At 44.8% G+C, this 24,387-nt stretch overlaps 1 protein-coding gene across 11 annotated transcripts in view; it reads left to right on the top strand.

Moving 5' to 3' along the window:
* The window catches only part of OTOF (otoferlin), a 377,128-nt gene that overhangs the window by 149,796 nt on the left and 202,945 nt on the right, over positions 1–24,387 (top strand). For all 11 annotated transcript variants that reach the window (XM_088465708.1, XM_088465710.1, XM_088465713.1 and 8 more), the window contains exon 5: positions 9,799–10,016. In XM_088465708.1, coding sequence (XP_088321834.1) covers positions 9,799–10,016 — 218 coding nt within the window. The remainder of the gene's footprint in view (positions 1–9,798; positions 10,017–24,387) is intronic.

Below are 24,387 nucleotides of genomic sequence, written 5' to 3' on the forward strand. Positions count from 1 at the left end.
TCCTCTCTTCCCGGTGGCCGACAGCCGACTGACGAGGCTGGTCAGCCACCGAAGCATTAGTAGACTCCGGGCATTAGAGTGTGCCCGGAGTCTACTGCGCATGTGCAGAACGCGGGAAAAATGTCTGCGGCAGCCATTTTCCGGTGTTCTGAGCAGCGCTGACACCCGCCGCTGGACCATGGACAGGTAAGTTTAAAATAATATGGGTGAGCGGTGCGGGGTCCTCCCGGGGGCCCGTGTGCCCTGCACATGCTGCAACCATTATAGATATGCCACTGGGCTAGGGCAATTACCATATCAATCCCTAGGTGAGGATGTCTAAAGAGCAGTTTGTCTCCAAATGTCAAAACATTTTACATTTCTATAAGTGCATAGGCTGTACATTTCTATAAGTGCATAGGCTGTACATTTCTATAAGTGCATAGGCTGTACATTTCTATAAGTGCATAGGCTGTACATTTCAAAGTACATTTCCACAACTGCGCACAGCACCTTGAATGACAAAATGCAATATCACCCATAAATCTACAGTACATTTTCCCTTTAAAGACGGTGCCGTGCAATGAGGATTAACCCCTATAGTCCTGGGGTAGCGATTTTTTCTCCCACCCCCCCCCCCCATCATATTCATGCGGACCAACAGAGGGCCATGTCCCAATGATTTGGTTCCTGTTCCCGCAGTCTCTTGGGGTGAACAGAAGCTACCTGGGGGCTTCGGCTCTGGCCTTGACAGTTCATCCATTTTGCAGTGGACCTTTCTTTGCCGTTCAACAATGTTCAGATAGTCCCACCGAAATTCAAGGCTGTCAGTTTGAAACAACAGTCTGTCAGTTTCCCCCAAGGTAGTTTGCAGCCACTGAAAAGGGTGGTGGTCAGTTACCACTGTGGGGGGCCAGTTGTACACACAGTGCGGCAGTTGGTCCAATGCCGAAACAAATTGCCACCCACTGTGGACCTCATTCAGAGTTGGTTGTAAGCGGCCGCTCGGTCGTACCCAGCGATGTTCTCTAAACTGCGCATGCGTAAGATTCGCAATGCGCGTGCGCAAACTAGCTGTTGCGATCGGAAATTTCTCTCTCCTTGAACACAGCCAGGTCGTTAGTTTGAGTGACAGAAAGAGGCGTTTGTGGGTGGTAACGGGGAAGTGCTTGTGAACAGAGGCGTGGTCTTCCGAACGCAGGCGTGCCTGACTATGCTAATGGGAGTTTAATGGGAGTGCATAATTAACAAAGTAGTGTCATGGCACACGTGACATGGGTAGTTTTTACACTGACTAGATCGTAGTGCTTAAGAGAGGGTATGGTCAGCCTTAAGCTCTGCGATCAGCTCCGATGGGTCCCGATGGACTCGATTAATCCTTATAACCCCGGAGTTGACGTGTGTTGCGATCGAGAAGGGGGCGTGATTTTAGTCTTGCGGCCGCTTCTTACCCTCGCTCGTTCAGCTAACGATCTCATCTTAGGGCCGCAACTTGCGATCGCTTCATTTGCATATCCGGACCCTTTCCCCTACGACCGAGCGGCCGCTTAAGACCGACTCTGAATGAGGGCCTGTGTTCCAAATGTGGCATACCCCACCTCCCACCATAGCAGTATCCTGCTCAAACAGGTCACACTGTGCTCCTGCCCATATGGCCCCTCCTAGCTCTGTACTGCTCCCAGTCTGTACAATGACGCAATAGTTCGTACCACAATGTCCTGGTCCTGAATTTGCACCATCTGCACTGGAGGTGGTACCAGAGCCTCCTTCAAAGACTGGAATGCCAACTCACAAGTGGGTTGCCAGTCGACTGACTTGGGAAGTCCCTCCATAGTCCAATCTGCAAGGGTTGTCACTACAGCACTAAAGTCAGGGACAACTCATCCGTAGGGCCTTACAGTTTCTAAGGGCAGTACCTGTCTTGGAGTTGTGGTCTGGGGACAGCCTCTGGTTTCCTCTGCCTCCACTGGTCTGGGCCTACCCCGGCCTCCTCCCACTCTATACCCCAGGCACTTTCTCTCTGTCACTTCCACCTGGCATCTGTCTGCACTGTCAGACCTGCCCTACCATCCTCCTTCAATGACCTATGACTAGGGAAACCTACCCTGTCACCTAGGTCTTCTCTTACCACCTCGTCACAGTTATGGCGGACAGATCACCAGTCTCTGAACGCCGTGTGGCATCCACCATGGTTAGCCTGCGTGTTTTCCCCGATCCACTGGGCACAAGCAGGGGACCTGCTACGCCCACAGCAACCTGCCGTAAGGGCTTTACTATGAGCAGAGACCTGGAGGAAACACAAACACTGGAGTGCCCAAGCTGCCAACAGACGGCACAGGACTTGCAGTTGGGCTGGGCATCATCCGACATTCCAGGCCAGGACAGGCACTGTGTCAGGCACTTCACTGTATGGTACATCTCCGGGTAACTGTTCAAAGGGGTTTCGTGTGGAACTGATACCTGTTGCGCAGAAAAGCTCCCTGGAGGCACCAGCTGGACATGTTCCCCATCTGGTCTATCCCCTCCTACCTTCCTGGCTACCCTGTATCTTAACCCTTCCCGCCAGGTCACACTCACTGCCACCATCCCTGAAAGGCCGTTGCCAGCTGGGCACAATATGCCTTCCAGGGATGGGTCAGCAAGCTGAACTTCCCTTAACTCCTGCCTTGCCCTCACTTCCTTCTAAGTAGGGACAGTCTACAGGGGGATATGGGTTGGGATCGCTAGGGTCAGTCTGGTTGAGGTCAGTCAAAGGGAAGTCAGTGTGGTCACTCATACTCACCACCGGAGTTGGAAAACCACTAGGGACAGTGGCATCACTGGGCACCCCCACAGGATCCAACGAGCCGGACCCAACATCCTCTGCATTGCTAGGTGACATAGGCATACCAGAGGCAAAAGGCATGCTGGGTATATGTGCTGATCTAGATGCTGTAATCTTATCCTCTGGCCTGGTTGATGCTGTGGTAGGCTGTGCTGGCAGTTGTCTTTTCTTCTGGGCTGGGTTTCTCTTGTGTAGTTGATGTAGACTGTGGTCTGGGAACTTGACTCCGGGCGATGGCGTCAACAAACATGATAATGATTCCACCACCAAAATCATTCCCCAGGACCACATCAGTTGGAAGGCCATCCATGATGGAAACATCCCTCAACTCTGGGCCAGATCCCCAGTCCAGGCAGACTCTCGCCACAGGTACCTCTCGCTCCAGTCCACCTGCCATGGTCACTTTGGCAGTGCGACCTGGCAGTACTGCGGCAGGATCAATAAGGTAGGGGCTCATGACGGTGAGCGAGGCCCCAGAGTCTCTTAATCCTTGTCCCTGCAGGGACCCCACTTGGACCATCTGAAGGTGCCGCCACATATTTTGGGGTGGCCCCTTGGCCATGCAGGTGACTCTCTCTGTAGAATCCGCCTGATTTTCACCACACTCCTTTGGACTGACTGGAGTAGGGACAGTCTCTTTGGGCTCACCTCCACATGTCAAACTAGCAAGCCAGGTTCCAGCACTTGGATCTGAGGCACTAGTCTGGGGTGCTTGGGGTGTGGGAAAGTTCATCCTCAGATGGCTGATTTTCCCACAGCCGTAACACTTCTTGTCCAGTTGGGGTGCCGGTGGTCTCTGATGATTTGCAGGGACAGGGTGGTGCGGTTGTTGTCCAAGAGCACATGGGTTGGAAGATGCTTTCTTTGGGGGGTGATGAGCAGAAAAGGGGTGTTCCCCTGGTTGTACAGTCCATTGGGGTCGGCTGCTGGTCGGGCGCTTCTGCACTTGTGGCCGAATTGCCACATATTTGTCTGCTAACTGGACAGCCATCTTCAAGCTGGGTGGCTGCCGGTCTAGCACCCACTCCTTCACCTCTGGGGCGCACCTGCAGTAGAGATGATCTTGGCACAGCAAGTCAATCAGTGCTTCCCAGGTAGTGGCACCAGATCCCTTCACCCACTTCACCACATACTGCCTCAGCTGGGTGTCAAACTGCTCGTGGGTACTGGTAGGGTTCTTGGGCAAGTCCTGGAAATTTTTCCTGTAGGACTCTGGAGTGATGAAGTATCACTGTAGGAGGGCCCTTACAACTTTGTCATAGTCAACACAGTCCTCGGTGGCCACTCCTCGATAGACCTCAAGTGCCTCTCCGTGCAGTGTGGGTACTAGGTGTCTGACCCACTCCTGCTTGGGTAAATTGTGGAGAATACAAGTACTTTTGAATACTTGCAAATGTCCATCAATGCCCCCATCACTGTCTGCAAACTTGGCAAACTGTATGCGTCCTGATCTGGGTGCAGCTGCTGGCAACAGTTCTTGGGCTACCATGGCCGATGGTACCCGCTTGCCATGCCACATCCGAATGACGAGCATGCGTTCCTGCACCATTGCCCTTTCTCCCAATTCCGCTAGCTGATCCGCTATGGTATCCATCCCACCCCCCCTGGGTCATTGGGAATCCTGCCATGCTGGGAAACAAAACTGCTGTGAAAGCTGGCGGGGCTTGGAGATATCACCCAGTCCTGAGGGTTGTCCACTGTTAGTTCGTCCTCATGGGTGCTGCCGCCTGCAGCTTTTCCCATCTCTGTCTGGTTTGACTCCTACCAGCCCCTGAGCACCTCCTTTCATGTCGCTTGCGGTTGCTTTGTAAGGGAGTAGAATGCCCTTTTCTTGGCACACCACTTCAAGATCGCCCTTGGATGTTCCGCTGTAATCAGCCATTCTGCGCGTTCTCCTGAACTGCAGTTACTCCTGATTAACTCGGCTTCTCTCGTCGGGTGACCGAAAAGCCGCCTGAGATTATTCCACCGCTATGCCACCAATATCTGTGACCGGATGGCCTCAGCCCGACTCCTGATCACAGATTGGGCTTTCGATCCCCACAGGACCTTGGGGTATCAGGGATTCCCGCTTACCGTCAGTGACCGCCTGTCACTGACTCTGCCCACTGCGCCGTGGGCGTGTAACCATGCTGCCACCACCAAACTCTACCATCAGTGTTTTTAACCGCTTCTTAGGTACACTCAGGCTCCTACCTCCAGCGTCTGGAACCGCTCCTGCTGCGTATGCGTCGACTAGCTGCGCCCACACCTCCTGTTTGGTGTCGGCTGTTCCCACCTGATCCCTCACAATGGACTAGGCTTTACACGGTAGCTGGCAGAGGGCTTGAGCTTTGGAGATGCTTGGCTCAACCTAGAACAGTAGGAGAACAGAATAGCATTTGGCACAATTCTGTTGGTCGCAGGATTCATATGCAATTGTAGTCAGGCAAGGTGTTTATTGCTCAATGGTCTTAAAAAAGACTTGTTCTTCAGATTGAAGGGGAATATCAGCATACAAAAGATGTTACAGCAGTTCTTATCCACAAAGTATATACAAGGATGTACACATACAGGGCTCACATGCCCTTCTTTTATGCCACTCCAATACACATTAATTTACCACAGGGGGTAAGTCCGCCCTAGGTCCCTCTTAGCTATCTCACAAAACATAAATAAACACATCTTACATTTCACAAAAATTAACTACATTTCCTCGTTACCACCCAAAAACATTTGGCTTTCCTCAAACACACAAACTTAGCATAGACTGTCTCTCAAACGGTAAATATAACATTTCACAGGAACTGATACATTGCATTCATTCTTTCACATACGAGGAACAATGCATAAAACCAGTTTGGCTTTCCCAGTCTTAACACCTCCAGTTCTTCTTAGGAAGTTTAATCCAATAAGAACTTCTTAAACACAAACAAATTGTTTTCCCCAAACTTGCTGGGTATTGTACACAGACATACAGGTGTATCCCTAGCCCGCATTTCAAAGGAAAGGCTTGTTCAGTTACCACCAACCCTCCACTGCCAGGCTAGGGCCATTACCATATCAATCCCTAGGTGAGGATGTCTAACGAGCAGTTTGTCTCCAAATGTCAACACATTTTACATTTCCATAAGCGCATAGGCTGTACATTTAAAAGTACATTTCCACAACTGCGCACAGCACATTGAATGATAAAATGCAACCTACATTGTCCCTTTAAAGATGGTGCCGTACAATGAGGATTAACCCTTTCAGTCCCGGGGTGGCGATTTTAGCCACGTGTGGTCGGGCTTCGGCCACAAACTCCATTAGCAAAGAAGGTCAAGGCGACCATATTTTGGAACCACAAGGATGTGCTTCTTGTTGATTTAAATATATCTTGTTGATATATTAATGAGTACACTCCAAAGAAAGATATATATTATAGAGTACACTATAATGTGGAATGTACAGTATATTAATGAGTACAGTCCAAAGTGGAAGGTATACTAATGAGTACACTCCAATGTGGAAGGCATATTAATGAGTACAGTCCAATGTGGAAGTTATACTAATGAGTACAGTCCAAAGTGGAAGGTATACTAATGAGTACAGTCCAATGTGGAAGATATACTAATTCATACACTCCAATGTGGAAGGTATATTAATGAGTACAGTCCAATGTGGAAGATATACTAATGAGTACACTCCAATGTGGAAGGTATATTAATGAGTACACTCCAATGTGGAAGGTATATTAATGAGTACAGTCCAATGTGGAAGGTATATTAATGAGTACAGTCCAATGTGGAAGATATACTAATTCATACACTCCAATGTGGAAGGTATATTAATGAGTACAGTAAAATGTGGAAGGTATATTAATGAGTACAGTAAAATGTGGAAGATATACTAATGAGTACACTCCAATGTGGAAGGTATATTAATGAGTACAGTCCAATGTGGAAGGTATATTAATGAGTACAGTAAAATGTGGAAGGTATATTAATGAGTACAGTAAAATGTGGAAGGTATACTAATGAGTACAGTCCAATGTGGAGCAGCAACCCCTCAGGTGGAAATGTTGCCTCTTCCATGGAATGTGCTCTTGTGGGTGTCTGCGTGTGTAAGTCTCTCAGTGTGTGGTATCTTCCAATGCTTAGATTTTAATTCTAGGTTTAGGAAGTATAATTGGGGTTAAAACTGCAAGGGGCAGGTATCCCATTATAGTATAACCAGGCAACTAATTTGTGTGTTCTATATAAATGTAATAATAAAAAGCATTTCAAGTTTTCAGTTCCAATTTGAATTATATATGCTAATAACGCATTGTAAGCTGGAGAAACCTTATACGAATACCCCCGGAAGACAGGAATTACCACAAGGAGAGAGCTTTGGGATCACCCAGCACAGAGCTTTGCGAATTGCCCCACCCCCCACCTCTAGGGTATGCAGTCGGGAAGCCGGCAGACCTAATCCCGACAGCCGGCTTCCATATCCCGGCAAGGGTCTAAAGACAGGCGTCGATATGCCAACGCCTGTCATTAGACATACGCCGGGAGCCCGACGCCCGGCATCCCGATCGAAGTGATGCCGGGCACGGATAGCCGCTGGGGGGGGGGGAGTATTAGGGTTATAGTTCCCGGGGGGGACTTAGGGTTTGGCACCCCCCCGGGAGGTTAGGTTTAGTCTAGGGGAAGGGAGGGTTAGCGTTAGGCACCTCCGGGGGAGACTTAAGGTTAGGCACCACCCCGGGGGACTTAGTTTTAGACGGCGGGGAAGGGGGGGTTAGGGTTAGGCACTGGGGGGGAAGGTTAGGGTTAGGCACTGGGGGGGAAGGTTAGGGTTAGGCACCCCTAAGGGAGGGTTAGGGGTAGAAATAGGTTAGTATATACTTACCTTTGACGATCGGGATTTCCTCCTCTGCCGGGATGCCGCTGTCAGGATGCCAACCGCCGGGCATGGGTCTGGCGGTAAATCATACCGATTCCCCCTCTAGAGATAGCACCATATCCCTGCTTACCGCTTCAGGCTTACAACCATGGGGCGTGATCTAGGAGAGTCACCAAGTCCTTCTCTCTACAAAATATATCTGATATATGTACTTGGAAATCACTGCAATCAATGATAGTTATGAATGTGACCCTGCCTAGCATACCCAAGTCCACTGTTTAATCTGAGGCCAACTGCATTTCAAGCATCATGTACAAATACACTTATATCTGTTTATACATTAAAAAAAAATCGGAGCTGATGAGCATATTTGTGTGAAAGAAAATTAAATCTTAATCTTGTTTAAACGTAATTAAATCTAATGGCTGAGCATCTTCATGTCCCTCCAGGGGCCGCTCTCGGGTCCTCTACAGACACGTACATGACAGCTCTGGATGGATTCCGTTATTTCATGTGTTTATTAATGACTGCAAGTCACTTTTGTAGCCTGATAACAAGACCACAAATGTCCTAAAATATATATATATTCTATTTTGGGAAAAATGTGATGTGTAATTAACTAATCTTTGGCGAAATATAGCCAGGTGTTCTTCGTTTTACAAACTAATAGTCCATGAACTGCTATAGGTAGCAGTGGTAGAACTTTCATAGAATTCTCAGACTTTCCAATGAAGAATAGTAGTAATAATCGTATTTTTTATTTAGGTAGCGCTTCTTCAATAGATCTCATGTCAATTTACATTTGTATAAAAATACAGAAACCATTAATATAATACAGTGGTCATGCAGCCATTTTGGTCATCAGTTCCAGGGATTGTTCATCCTACCCATGAAGTACAGTAGTGGCAGCCATTTTGGCTGCCCTACAATACAGTAGGTTATGTTGGATGAACTAGGCAATGCCTGGATGAAATGACACGTAATGAGGGAGATAGAAATACTAGGAGAGATACACGATCCTTATGAAATCATCAGAACCATGCATTGTTTATACTACCCAAGGGAATGCCAGATGGAGCAGCCATCTTGGCCGGACTACACGGGTCACAAAATGTGAAATAAGCAACACATGAAAATAAGACATACAAGGATCAAAATGAAAAGCCACTGACTAGATTACTGAATTAATAGTCCCACGTGTTATCCATCCTACCCATGAAGTACAGTAGTGGCAGCCATTTTGGCTGCCCTACAATACAGTAGGTTATGTTGGATGAACTAGGCAATGCCTGGATGAAATGACACGTAATGAGGGAGATAGAAATACTTGGAGAGATACACGATCCTTATGAAATCATCAGAACCATGCATTGTTTATACTACCCAAGGGAATGCCCGATGGAGCAGCCATCTTGGCCGCACTACACGGGTCACAAAATGTGAAATAAGTAACACATGAAAATAAGACATACAAGGATCAAAATGAAAAGCCACTGACAAGATACCTACTGAATTAATAGTCCCACGTGTTATCCATCCTGCCCATGAAAGTACCAGACGAGACAGCCGTCTTGGGTGCACTACACAGGTTACAGTGGGCAGGATGAACCATTTGTAGAAGTGTGATAAGCAGCAGGGAATTAAAGAGAAAATCATAACAAAAACATATATATATATATAAAAAAAAAATCAGAAATCAACAAAACAGCCATATTGCATTTATCAGAGTGGTTACTGAGGTGGGGAGGGGGCCTGAGCAATGTACAGTGTACATGTTTTGATGGTGAAGGGGCCAAGACAGAAGGAAAGTTGGATGGTTGAAGTGGTAAAGGAGATTGGGTAAGAAGGACTGGAAAAAACTGGACCAAGGGAGAGAAGTTCATACAATAGGAGGGGAATGTGATGCGGCAGTATGGAGAGACATGGAAAGCAGATAAAAGTACATGTAAAATGACAGAGGACTGAATGCTATAATAATAATAATAATCATGGACAATGGTATGCGACAATGAGTGGAATTACCAGGTTTGGTTGCAGGAATGTGGATGAAAAAGTATTGTTAAGGAAAGTGATCAGAACAACATGATTATGAATTGATTGGAAATACGTGTTGCTGTTACATGGCTTTACCTTATGTCTTCCAGACCAGCGTCAGCATTGAGCTCAGGTATCAGACGATGGATGATACAGTTGGTGCGTGGAACGATGGCGAATTTTTGGACAATACAAATATGAGATCGGAAGTGGATAGCAATTACCACTTGGAGACAGACAGCTTGCTTTCTGGGCACAGCCAAAACTCAGCCGTGTCTCCTGGCCGATCCCACCAAAGTCTGCACTCCGGGGAGAGGACCTTCAGAAGGTAACGTAGACAGACCACCTCCAGCTTCCAAACTGGCCATACACAGCACTCTCTGAGCTTGTCCATCAGAGGGGGACCATAATCATTTCACCTCATCTTTCAAGTATAATCGTTTTTTCATTGAGTACAACACACTCTAACACTTATAATGCCAGCTGTACTCGATCGTATGTTTTTGCTGATCGTTTTAAGGGCTCATTGACAGAAGCGTTCTCTTGGAGCACAGTTATACAGTTATTGGATTTGTCCATTGGGTTCTAAGATTCTTTGTTATACGCATGGTCAATTTGACACAGAAATGTGCACCAAAAGTTCACTGAAATGTAAGATGTATGTTCTCTTTCTAGGGAAGCAGCGAGAGTCAATTAATTATTATTATCATTATTACATTGTGCTAGGGCGTAAAACATCCCTGGATAGCTATGGACTAGGGGTGAGCGGATTCGGTTCTACTCGGTTCTGTTCGGTTTTAAAAACCGAATCTTATTGGCTATCCAAAACTCGTGACAGCTGATAGCCAATAAGATTCGGTTTTTAAATCCGAACGGAACCGAGTAGAACCGAATCCGCTCACCCCTACTATGGACCAGTGATTCTCAAACTCGATCCTCCGGACCCCACACAGGTCTCGTTTTCCAGGTCACCCAGCAGGCACACAGGTGTTTTCATTACTCCCTGACAAATTTTAAAAGACCCACATTAATTATTTAATTTCTGATTCTGTGAGGAGACCTGGAAAACATGCACTGTTTGGGGCCCTGGGGACCGAGTTTGAGAACCTGTGCAATAGAGGGTTAATCGCTTGAAACAACAGACATGAAGGTCAGAGCTGACATCACAGTCTTCAAGGAGACAAAGGAAGTGAGATAAAAGGCAAATGTGCATTTATGAGGAATGGTGTCGCCATGTGTACATATATAAGGCTATAAATTGTTATAGCAATTATAAAAAATAATGTGTCTGTGTGACAGGGACTATAGATTGTAAGCTCCACTGGGCAGAGACTGATGTGAATGGCTGAATCATTCTCTGCATAGCGCTAGGGAATATGTGTGCACTATAAAAGTAGCATATTGTAGTCTTTCCTGATGATGTGTCTGATAGAAGATTCTGGAGTGATGGCGCCATACTGGAAGAAACATGGAGGCAAGAATAAGATTAAACAGTTTTCAAGTTCTTGATTAAATAGCGTGAGCAAAGTGGCTCAGTGGTTAAGAGCATTGACTAAAATGAAACTAAGAAACTTACAGCAGACCCCCTGATAGATAAGCCCTTTGCTGATTGCAGAGCATCACCTAGTTACAGTCCCTACTGTACATGTCATAGCTGCCATTACTAGGGGGGTGCATCGGCCACTTTTCGTATTTTGGATCTGGATCTTTCTTCATGTTTTGGATCTGGATTGGTTTTGCCAAAACCACCCTTCCGTGTTTTGTGTTCTGGGTTTTGGATCTGTATTTTTTTGGGAAAAATGCATAAAAACAGCTAAAATCACAGAACTTTGGTTTTTTTTTGTTCCTACGCAATTATTAACCTCAACAACATTAATTTCCAGTCATTTCCAGTCTATTCAGGACACCTCGCACATCACAATATTGTTTTTAGTCCAAAAGGTTGCACCGAGGTAGATGGATGACTATGCTAAGCGACACGAGTGGGTGGCACAAACACGTGGCCCATCTAGGAGTGGCACTGCAGTGGCAGACAGGATGGCAGTTTGAAAAACTAGGCCCCAAAGAGTACATAATGCAAAGAAAAAAGAAATCTTGCCAGACCAAAGAGGTGGAATGTTTGGTCTTCTGCCCAGGCATGACCGTGATGGGCTTTTTCATCCCACGGACAACAACTGTCTCCCCTGGAGCCTGATTTAAACAAACCACATCACCATCAGAATCCTCCTCATCAGCTTCCTCCTCAGCGCCAGCTACACCTATATCCTCATCCTGTTGTACTTCAACAGTACAATCTTCAATTTGAACATCAGCAACTGCACTGTGGATGCTCCTTCCAGCACTTGCAGAGAGCGTGCAAATGGTGGAAAGAGCCACCTCTTCCCGTCCAGTGCTGGGAAGGTCAGGCATCGCAACCGCCACCACACTTGGACCCTCCTTGGGGATTTGTGATATCTTCTTAGAAAGCACAGTTCTTCGCTGTGCTTTTGCCAGCTTAACTCGTTTGATTTTTTTAGCGGGAGGAGGGCTTCCATCGTCATGTGAAGCTGAACCACTAGTCATGAACATAGGGAAAAACCTTAGCCGTTCCTTGCCACTCCGTGTCGTAAATGGAATATTGGCATGTTTACGTTTCTCCTCAGACGATTTAAATTTATTTTTTAAGGTCATTTTACTGAACTTTGTCATTTTGGGCTTTTATATGCCCTTTACTATGACATTGGGCATCAGCCTTGGCAGACGACGTTGATGGCATGTCATCGTCTATGTCATGACTAGTGGCAGCAGCTTCAGCACTAGGAGGAAGTGGTTCTTGCTCTTTCCCTATTTTATCCTCCAAATTTTTGTCCTCCATTTATGTGATAATGATACGTGCGGCTAAGGCGCACACAAACACAGAAAAAAACACTTGATTTATTTGGGCACTTGGGGTTACACCACCCTTCAACAGACCAGCCGGCCCTTGACTTATGACACAGGCGCACGCTTGGCGCTGCTACTTTGTTGATGCACGTGCGGCTAACGCTCACACAAACACAGAAAAAAAATATTTTTTTGCACTTGGGGGAGCACCCCTGATGGACAGAGCATCCCTTGGACAACACTACAGCACCCCTTTAGGACTACAGTGACACAGGAGCCACTGAAGCCCCCCCTCTTCTGTCTGCACACAGCTCCTATGGACAACACATCCTTTATGGGACAACAGCACTGCACAACACAGCCCAGCCAGCTCCTATGGACTTTGGACACAGCCCCTATGGACAACAGCAGCACCAGCACAGCAACCCCCACCCTCCCTCTTCACTGTCCACAGCCGGAGTGAAAAATGGCGCCGACATCGGGACCTTTTATAGAATCCAAAACCCGCGAGAATTCGACAACGCGAGGATGACGTTTTGCCTCATTCCGGGAACAGAGTCTGGCGGGAAAACTCGAGCCGGACTCTGATCCCGGCTCGGATCGGGGGGGGTGGGGTGTTCGTATTTCTAAAATCCGAACCCGCTCATGCCTAGCTATTACTGGTTATGTTTAGCTGGACTATAAATATCATAGTATTACATGATGCTCTCTTTATGCCAACAGCTATAGGGTGCTATAGTAAGGCTGGATTCATAAAAAGGGCAACATAATTGGAGTCAATTCTAATGTACTTTTGTGCAAAGGATATACAGTACCTGAAGGTAAATGACGTGGGGTTATAAAGGGGGATAATTTTATATTTGTACATGTGTCTCTGGCAAAGGGACAAAGGCCACAGGGAAAGCTTTAGGATCCATGTGGTATACAAGGTCAGTATTCAGCAAAGGAAGGACTCTGTCACTGCGAGTGCTGCTGCTACTTATTACCCAGGCTGTGGCTAGTCTCCAGGGCCCAGCAGTGCAGGGGGAAGAATGCCCATCTGCTCTGCTGCGTAGCGGTACACTTAGTAGTTCATATTACATTTTCTTTAAATCGGTATTGGAAATGCCCCCAGGATTTAGCCACACCTCTCCTTTCACCCAGAACCGCCTTTGGTCTCTTACAGTGGGCTTTTGCGAAGAGGTAGCTCAAGCTGAGAGGCAGCTGGTTTTAGCAATAGGTTGGCCAATGACCAAGGGTTAGGTGGTAGCAGAGGAGGAGAGGCAGTTGGTTTAGCATTAGGTAGGCCTATGACAAGGGGTAGGTGGTAGCAGAGGAGGAGAGCCATCTGGTTTAGCACTAGATGGGCCTATGACAAGGGGTAGGTGGTAGCAGAGGAGGAGAGCCATCTGGTTTAGCACTAGATGGGCCTATGACAAGGGGTAGGTGGTAGCAGAGGAGGAGAGGCAGCTGGTTTAGCATTAGGTGTGCCTATGACAAGGATTAGGCGGTAGCAGAGGAGGAGAGGCAGCTGGTTTAGCATTAGGTTGGCCTATGACAAGGGTTAGGTGGTAGCAGAGAAGGAGAGACAGCTGGTTTAGCATTAGGTTGGCCTATGACAAGGGTTAGGTGGTAGCAGAGGAGGAGAGGCAGCTGGTTTAGCATTAGGTTGGCCTATGACAAGGGTTAAGTGGCAGCAGAGGAGGAGAGGCAGCTGGTTTAGCACTAGGTTGGCCTATGACAAGGGGTAGGTGGCAGCAGAGGAGGAGAGGCAGCTGGTTTAGCATTAGGTGGAACTATATAAAGGGGTAGGTGGTAGCAGAGGAGGAGAGGCAGCTGGTTTAGCATTAGGTGGAACTATATAAAGGGGTAGGTGGCAGCAGAGGAGGAGAGGCAGCTGGTTTAGCATTAGGTGGAACTATATAAAGGGGTGGGTTGTAGTAGAGGCGGGGAGGCTTGCCTCACCAGGGATGCTTTACCTTGTGCTACAAGACGGTTTGTGTACCTTAGCGTGCAAGTTGCATGCTGCAAAGGTTTATCCCTGTCTCCCATTACTGCTGAATGGGTTGGTGGAAGTGGAACCAGGGCTACCCAAATATTCCCTATTCTCGTAGTAATCACTCTACAGTACAGTATAAATTCTTCTTTGAAACCAGTGCGCTCATTGTATTCATAGAATCCCATTTCAACATCACAGTCAGTAACAAATCTAATTAAGATGTCAGTTCCTGCAGACAGACCTCTCTACAGGTTGTACAGCTACTGTAGCCCGTCGCTGAGACTGTCCCAGCCACATCAGCCATATCTATTAGCCGTAAAACTCCCTCCTGCCTGACACCTCATGTATTCAAGTCCCAATTCTATTCCTAATCACCAGCTGCCTGACACCTCACCTGTGCTGCCTGTACCCAGAGTTTGGGCCTGAATCAAAGTCGCACACTATACCCGATATTCATGCAAATGGACGATCTTTTTTATTCTGCATCCTGATTTTGTTCATACAGAGTGGCAGATCAAATTTACATACACTGTAGCAGAGATGTAAGTGACGTTCCTGGGCGGTGACTGGGAGGTCATACGAGAATAAGCCCCTTTATCTCATACATGCCCACGTGCTAAACCTAGACAATTTATTATAATATATACAGTATATCAGTGGTTCTCAAACTCGGTCCTCAGGACCCTACACAAGTCGCGTTTTCCAGGTCACCCAGCAGGTGCACAGGTGTACTCATTACTCACTGACACATTTTAAAAGATCCACAGGTGGAGCTAATCATTTCACTAGCGTTTCTGTGAGGAGACCTGTAAAACATGCACCATTCGGGGTCCTGAGGACCAAGTTTGAGAACCTATGAGATATATAGATAGATATAGATACAGTGTGTGTGTGTATGTATAGGCTCCAATTAATGGTATGTGCCAGAGGAGAGGGCAGGTGTTGTAGATTCACTTTGGTCTCTATGGAGGGAAAAGCCTGAGGGTTTCCAGAAGTTGGACAAATAAGGAATCATTGTGATTGTTCTTGCTGTTGAATAAGTGGTGAATTCCACTATATAAGGTACACCCCCATCTACACAGAGGGTGATTATCTTTGGTGATGGTTACATCATTTACATATTTAATGCACTAGGAGGCACTCTTTTCTCCACCCTTTTTTGTTTTACAGATTTTGACGCTGCTTGGGCAGCAGTATATGGGAGTAGGAGCAGCCACCCTATACGTTTGGGGAGTGCGACTTTTGATGGACTGATATTACTTTGGAATCACATTAACTGTTTCAGGACTCAGCGCCGTGTACTACCCCATTTTTAAAAAAAAAAATATATATATATATATATATATATTAGAGATGTGTGGGTTCGGTTTTACTCGGATATGTTCGGATCTCAAAAACGGCATTTTATTGGTTATCGGCTGTCACGTCTTTTGGATAGCCAATAAAATAAATCTGATCTAATCCGAACTTGCAATCATTTTGGCGAAGAGAACCGAGTATATCCGAGTGAAACCAAACATATATACTGTAGGCTTGCCATACTATCCCTTTAAACCGGGACACTCATGAATTACACAGCATCTGTGGCTGATTAAGAAAAGGTGAAATGCAGGATTGAACCTGTGTAATTCAAGAGTGTCTTGGTATAAGGGGACAGTATGGTAAGCCTATAAATATATACACACACACACACACACACACACACACACACACACATGCAGACAGATTACACAAACATAACAACTGCATTATTGGGCATGACATCGGCGGCAAAACTCTCCTCAATATTTATGTGCCAAAACAACTTTCAGCCATACATTCCCCATAGACTACTATATTTGAGATCTTATTGTACCCCATTTTCAGCCTGCGCTCTCCATGACGAGACTTTATAGTCCACAGCGGGCAGAGGCTCCAAACGCATTCTGTCAGTCTGTTCATCTGGTCGCTGATTTGTGTGACAGCCAGCTGAGATTCCATGTGTTAACAAGAAAGATCTCTCTAAACCATGAAGGATAAACTCATCGCTGACCGATACAGGACATAAATCAAAGGAAGCTGCATTTCCCCAGCACAGAGGAGATGAAGAGGCTATGAAAGCGCTTGGCTTTGTGTTATTGTTAGAGCCACAGTCTGGTCGCTATAAAGTATATAACACTCAATCAGACACAGATGTATGTTGCAGAGATGCGTTACAGAACAGGCATTAAAGACCAAGTGCTTTAAATCTGCACTCACAAATGTATGTGCATAACTAATCCTGTCTACTGGGATTAGGCTTTGGCTCCAGGGAAATCTTAGTTGAATATACAGTACCTGTGAGTATGTAGCCAGGGTCCACAGGAACAGCTAGTCTCAGGTTAGTGGAAAAGTATTGTAGGCCATTAATTTGACACATTATTTTTTAGTTTAAATTTTTTGTTAATTTCTTTTGTCATTTTTATTATTTTATTATTATTTTGATACTCCAAAGTTCCCAAGTAGATCAGAACAGACCTTAGGGGACAGTCAAATATATTTTCTTTACTACAGCAACTGCTGATGCAAAAAAAGTGTTGTTGGGGGGATAGTAGGTCAATAATGGTTTATTTACATTTTGATAACATGTATCCAAGGGCTTAATTAGGGGGGAAATGTTGAATATGTGTGTACTATATAGCAATGGTGTAAGCAGAGACCAGACAGCGGCCATCTTGGTAAGGTACTGATGCGAAGTAGACCAGACAGCGGCCATCTTGGTAAGGTTCTGATGCTTCCCTAAAGGAGCATCATTTATTTATTATTTATTTATTAACAGTTTTTTATATAGCGAAGCATATTCCGTTGCGCTTTACAATTGGAACATTAACAGAACAAAACTGGGTAATAACAAACAGATATATAGGTAGGAAGGCCCTGCTCGCAAGCTTACAATCTATAGGGAAATAGGCATTGATACACAAGGATAGGTGCTATATATTGCATTTTGGTCCAGCCAGAATGCACAGTTTCTTGGTTGGCTGCATGATCCAGTCACACAGGAATATCAACCAAATGTCATGAGGATGTGAGAGAAAGACGATGTGTGAGATTGTGTGTGGACTGTAAAAGTAGATATGGAAGCTATGAAGGTTATGTGGTAGGTTCTGGAATCTGATAAGCTTGCCTGAAGAGGTGAGTTTTCAGGGAGCGCTTGAAGGATTGGAGACTAGAAGAAAGTCTTATTGTGCGAAGTAGGTTATTCCATAGAGTGGGTGCAGCACGAAGAAAGTCCTGTACCCGTGAATGGGAGCAAGTAATGCATGGAGATGAGAGACGCAGATCTTGTGCTGAGCGGAGAGGCCGGGTTGGGAGATATTTTGAGATGAGTGTTGGTGTGGTTTGGTTAATAGCCTTATGTGTAAGTGAAAGTATTTTGTATTGAATACGGTAGAAAACCGGCAACCAATGGAGGGACTGACAGAGCGGGGCAGCAGAAGAAGAACGTTTCGCAAGGAAGATAAGACTTGCAGCTGCATTCATAATGGATTGTAATGGTGATAGCCTGTTTTTGGGAAGACCAGTAAGGAGGCTATTGCAATAGTCAATGCGGGAAATAATAAGTGCATGGATTAGAGTTTTTGCAGTGTCTTGTGTGAGATATGGTCGAATTTTGGATATGTTTTTTTAAATGTATGTAACATGATTTTGAGACAGATTGAATATGAGGAACAAAGGACAGTTCAGAGTCAAGGATGACACCAAGGCAGCGAGCTTGTGGGGCAGGGTGGATGGTCGGGGTATCAACAGTGATCGAGAGATCAGGTTGGTAACTGTTATTGGCCGGTGGAAATATAATTAATTCTGTTTTAGAAATATTAAGTTTCAGGTGGCGAGATGACATCCAAGATGAAATGGTAGAAAGACATTCAGTGACACGGACCGATACAGATGGAGATAAATCTGGAGAGGATAGGTAGATTGGAGTATCATCCGCATACAGATGGTACTGAAATCCAAAAGAGCGGATTAGTTTGCCAAGAGAGGTGGTATAGATTGAGAATAGTAAAGGACCTAAGACAGAGCCTTGCGGTACTCCAACTGATAGAGGTAGTGAAGAGGAGGCAGAATCAGAAAAACGAACAGTAAAAGAGCGATCAGATAGGTAGGAAGAAAACCAAGAAAGAGCTGTGTCCTTAAGACCTCGGAATTGCAGTGTTTGTATGAGAAGAGAGTGGTCAACAGTGTCAAAAGCAGCAGAGAGATCTAGAAGAATTAGGAGTGAGTAATGGCCTTTAGCCTTGGCAGTGACAAGATCATTTACTACCTTAGTCAGTGCTGTCTCTGTGGAGTGTTGGGAACGAAAGCCGGACTGAAGTGGGTCTAATAAGTTGTGTGAGTTAAGAAAGTGTGTGAGGCTGGTGTAGACAAGTCTCTCAAGTAGCTTGGAGGGGCATGGGAGCTGGGAGATAGGACGGTAATTTGAGAGAGTGTTGGGGTCAGAATTTTGTTTTTTTCAGAATGGGAGTAATCACTGCGTGCTTGAACAGTGATGGAAAGTTGCCAGTAGAGAGAGAGAGATTACAGTTTTTAGTTAGGGTTGGGATAAGCACAGGAGACAGAGCTTTACTGATTTGTGAGGGTATAGGATCTAGAGGAGAGGTAATAGAGTAGGAGGATGTGAAGAGTGTAGATACTTCATCTTCGTTTGTGAGATCAAATGAAGAGAATGTGCCAGAGGGTTCAGGTAGGGAATTGAGCAGGTCACTAGTTGAGGAAGAGTCTACCATTTCATTTCGGATCTTATCAATCTTGTCCCTAAAATAGGAAGCAAGATCTTGTGCACAGATAGTAGCAGGTGGTATGTGTGATGGAGGGGTAAGAAGCAGTTTAAATGTATTAAAAAGTTGCTTGGGGTTAGAAGCTTGAGCAGAGATTAGAGATTGGAAATATGTTTGTTTGGCAGTGTCCAGAGCAGTACGATAAGAGTTGTAGATAGTCTTATATGTGAGGAAGTCGCTTGGAGTATGAGACTTTCGCCACTGACGTTCAACTTTACGTGAGAGTTTTTGTAGATGTCTTGTTAAGCTAGAATGCCACGGTTGACGTCTAACTCTACGTGGTGTGTGATGCGTAGCTGGAGCTACTTCATTGAGGGCTTTTTCTAGAATCTGGTTTAGGTGTGATGCAGCAGTCTCAGGAGAAGTGAATGTAGAAATTGGTGAAAGTTGTTGTTGTGGAGAGGTAGATAGTTGTTGAAGGTTAATGGCATTAATATTTCTACGGGTTTTAGGTTTAGGTTTGGTTGATTTCAATGATGTTGATGTAATGGAGGAGAGTGTGCAGGTGATAAGGTTGTGATCTGAGTAAGGGAAAGGAGCATTAGTGAAATCAGAAACTGAGCATAGTCTGGTGAATACAAGATCAAGACAGTGGCCCTCCTGATGAGTAGAGGAGTCAGTCCTTTGGGAGAGGTCAAGAGAGGATGTTAAAGAGAGTAGTTTGGAGGCATGAGGAGATTGTGTACTGTCAATGGGGATATTGAAATCACCCATAACGATGGTGGAGATGTCTGAGGATTGAAAGTGAGGGAGCCAGGCAGAAAAGTGTTCCAGAAATTGTTGAGGTGGCCCAGGTGGGCGATAGATAACAGCAACTCGCAGAGAGAAAGGGGTGAAAGTCCTGATAGAATGTACTTCAAATGATGTAAATGTGAGTGAAGGTACCTGTGGGAGAATTGTGTATGTGAAAGATTGGGAGAGTAATATTCCTACCCTACCTCCTTTACAATTACCAGGCCTGGAGGTGTGTGAGAAGTGTAGGTTACCATGTGAAAGTGCAGCAGGGAAGACAGTGTCTGATTGTGTAAGCCATGTTTCTGTTATTGCCAGAAGGTTGAGGTTGGTTGAAATAAAGAGGTCGAGGATGGATGTTAGCTTATTGCAGACAGAGCGTGCAATCCATAGGGCACATTTTAGTGACTTGGATGGTGAAGGGAGGCACGCAATGTTTATGAGGTTAGCTGGATTTATAGTTCGTTGTGGGTGTGGAATGTGGGTTCTGCCTGGATTTGGTGATATGTCACCAGCTAATAGAAGCAGCAGGAGAGAGATATAAATATAATTGTTGGATTTGTCCGAAAGATTTTTATGGCGAGAGGTTGTGGATGTTATTGTCAGTGTGTATAGATAAGTTAAAAGCTCATGTGTGTTCATAAGTGGTGAGTAGATTAATGAGGTAGCAATATGTACAGAAGGATGAGCTGCAGGAAGAGTAAAGGATGTAGTAGCCTTAGAGATGATTCCATGAAGTGAGATTATAAAAAGAAGTTTTTGATACATTGCTTTTTTTGTATTTGGAAAAAATAAAATTTTCTAAGTAATGGGTTTGTAATTACCTGGTCTTCAATGTTTTTCAACTGTTATTTAACTGTTATTTAACTGTTATTTAACTGTTCAGAAAGCACACTTGATTTTAACCACTTAATGCATAACCACATCAAGCTGCCGTAAGACTGAATGGTAAGAAATAGTATGCCTGATTAAGACACTAGCTTACATCTGAGACAATTGGTCAGCTGGTTGAAATGCAGATTGATCAGTGGACATATATTGCCCTAAGTTTAAGTAAACAGGCAGTATGACACTATAAACTATGCTTCAGTGATCCCCATCTAAACACAGGTCATGACTATGGCTAGCAAGTCAAAAAAGATTCACAGATATTTAAACAATACCAATTACAAACTTGTACAAAATTAAACACATACTTTAAATACACAGCTAATTTTGCAATAATGCAACTATAGATTAGGAGTTGTGGTTTGCAGGATGTCATATAATATCACATACATTACCTAGACAGCTGATGGTGCATGGGGGTTAATGCAGGCTATGGCAGTTGTACTCAGCAAGGACAATCACATACATTGCCTAGACAGCTGATGATGCATGGGGGTTAATGCAGGCTATGGCAGTTGTACTCAGCAAGGACAATCGCATACATTGCCTAGACAGCTGATGGTGCATGGGGGTTAATGCAGACTCTGGCAGTTGTACTCAGCAAGGACAATCACATACCTGGGATGAAAAGAGACAGATGATAAGTCCATATTCAGTGAGATTCATGAGGTTCATGCAGAATAAATGTTATTTAACTGTTCAGAAAGCACACTTGATTTTAACCACTTAATGCATAACCACATCAAGCTGCTACCCTCAGCAAGCTGCCCTAAGACTGACATCATGGAGGCTGCGCTCTCCATATGTCACTAGGAAATATTTGCAGTAATATAGTTTATACTGATGGAAGCTGTGAGGGTAGACCCCATATAGAGAGCTACGGTCACAGGGATTGGGCATTCAGCTACAGCCTGATTTGCAGGAAGCAAAACTCATGGACACATGTCATCAGCATTTCCTATATGTGCCACAGATTTCCCAGAGCTTAACAGTCTCATCTCATATATAACCTCTATCAATCACATCACCTCATATAGCCTGTACCGATCACCTCACCTTATTTATACCCTGTACCGATCACCTCATATATAACCTGTACCCATCACATCACATCATATAGCCTGTACCGATCACCTCACCTTATATATAACCTGTACCGATCACCTCATATATAACCTGTACCGATCACATCACATCATATAGCCTGTACCGATCACCTCACCTTATATATAACCTGTACCGATTACCTCATATATAACCTGTACCCATCACATCATATAGCCTGTACCGATCACCTCATCTTATATATAACCTGTACCGATCACCTCATATATAACCTGTACCGATCACATCACATCATATAGCCTGTACCGATCACCTCACCTTATATATAACTTGTACCGATCACCTCATACATAACCTGTACCAATCATATCACATCATATAGCCTGTACCGATCACCTCACCTTATATATAACCTGTACCGATCACCTCACCTCATATATAACCTGTACCGATCACCTCACATCATATAGCCTGTACCGATCACCTCATCTTATATATAACCTGTACCGATCACCTCATATATAACCTGTACCGATCACATCACATCATATAGCCTGTACCGATCACCTCACCTTATATATAACCTGTACTGATCACCTCATATAGCCTGTACTGATCACATCACATCATATAGCCTGTACCGATCACCTCACCTTATATATAACCTGTACTGATCACCTCATCTTATATATAACCTGTACCGATCACCTCACCTTATATATAACCTGTACTGATCACCTCACCTTATATATAACCTGTACCGATCACCTCATCTTATATATAACCTGTACCGATCACCTCATATATAACCTGTACCGATCACATCACATCATATAGCCTGTACTGATCACCTCACCTTATATATAACCTGTACTGATCACCTCATATATAGCCTGTACCGATCACCTCACCTTATTTGTAACCTGTACCGATCACCTCATTTATAACCTGTACCCATCACATCACATCATATAGCCTGTACCGATCACCTCACCTTATATATAACCTGTACCGATCACCTCATATATAACCTGTACCGATCACCTCACCATATTTATAACCTGTACCGATCACCTCATTTATAACCTGTACCCATCACATCACATCATATAGCCTGTACCGATCACCTCACCTTATATATAACCTGTACTGATCACCTCATATATAACCTGTACCGATCACATCACATCATATAGCCTGTACCGATCACCTCACCTTATATATAACCTGTACCGATCACCTCATATATAACCTGTACCGATCACATCACATCATATAGCCTGTACCGATCACCTCACCTTATATATAACCTGTACCAATCACTTCACATCATATAGCCTGTACCGATCACCCCACCTTATATATAACCTGTACCGATCTCCTCATATATAACCTGTACCGATCACATCACATCATATAGCCTGTACCGATCACCTCACCTTATATATAACCTGTACCGATCACATCACATCATATAGCCTGTACCGATCACCTCACCTTATATATAACCTGTACCGATCACCTCATATATAACCTGTACCGATCACATCACATCATATAGCCTGTACCGATCACCTCATATATAACCTGTACCCATCACATCATATAACCTGTACCCATCACCTCATCTTATATATAACCTGTACTGATCACCCCACCTCATATGTAACCTTTACTGATCACCTCACCTAATATATAACCTGTACTGATCACATCATATATAACCTGTACCAATCATCTCACCTCATATATAACCTGTACTGATCACCTCACCTCATATATAACCTGTACTGATCACATCATATATAACCTGTACTGATCACCTCACCTCATATATAACCTGTACTGATCACCTCATATATAACCTGTACTGATTACCTCACCTCATATATAACCTGTACTGATCACCTCATATCATATATAATCTGTACTGATCACCTCACCTCATATATAACCTGTACCGATCACCTCACCTCATATATAACCTGTACCGATCACCTCACCTCATATATAACCTGTACTGATCACCTCACCGCAAATGTAACATGTACCAATCACCTCATCTCATCCCTTCGTTGTCCAGCTGCCACTGTGATACATTTTATTTAGTAAATGATGGCAGAGATAAGTGATTTTGCAGCAATAAACCAAGTCATCCTCATAGCCGCAATGATAATTGTGCCCCTTGGTGCTATTGCGCTATTTAGAGTATTTTCTCCCATTCCCCTCCTGCAGATCACATATGTGAGATACATCATTGGAGCTATATAATAAGCAGCCAGCTACTTACATATAACACAGCCAGTCTTTATCCTGCTCTGTAAAATAAAAAGGTAGAAATTGAAAGTGTAAGCGGTTTTCACGATTATTCTGCT

Source organism: Taudactylus pleione, unplaced genomic scaffold (genome assembly GCF_031769625.1).
Source record: "Taudactylus pleione unplaced genomic scaffold, aTauple2 ptg000063l, whole genome shotgun sequence".
Classification (NCBI taxonomy): domain Eukaryota; kingdom Metazoa; phylum Chordata; class Amphibia; order Anura; family Myobatrachidae; genus Taudactylus; species Taudactylus pleione.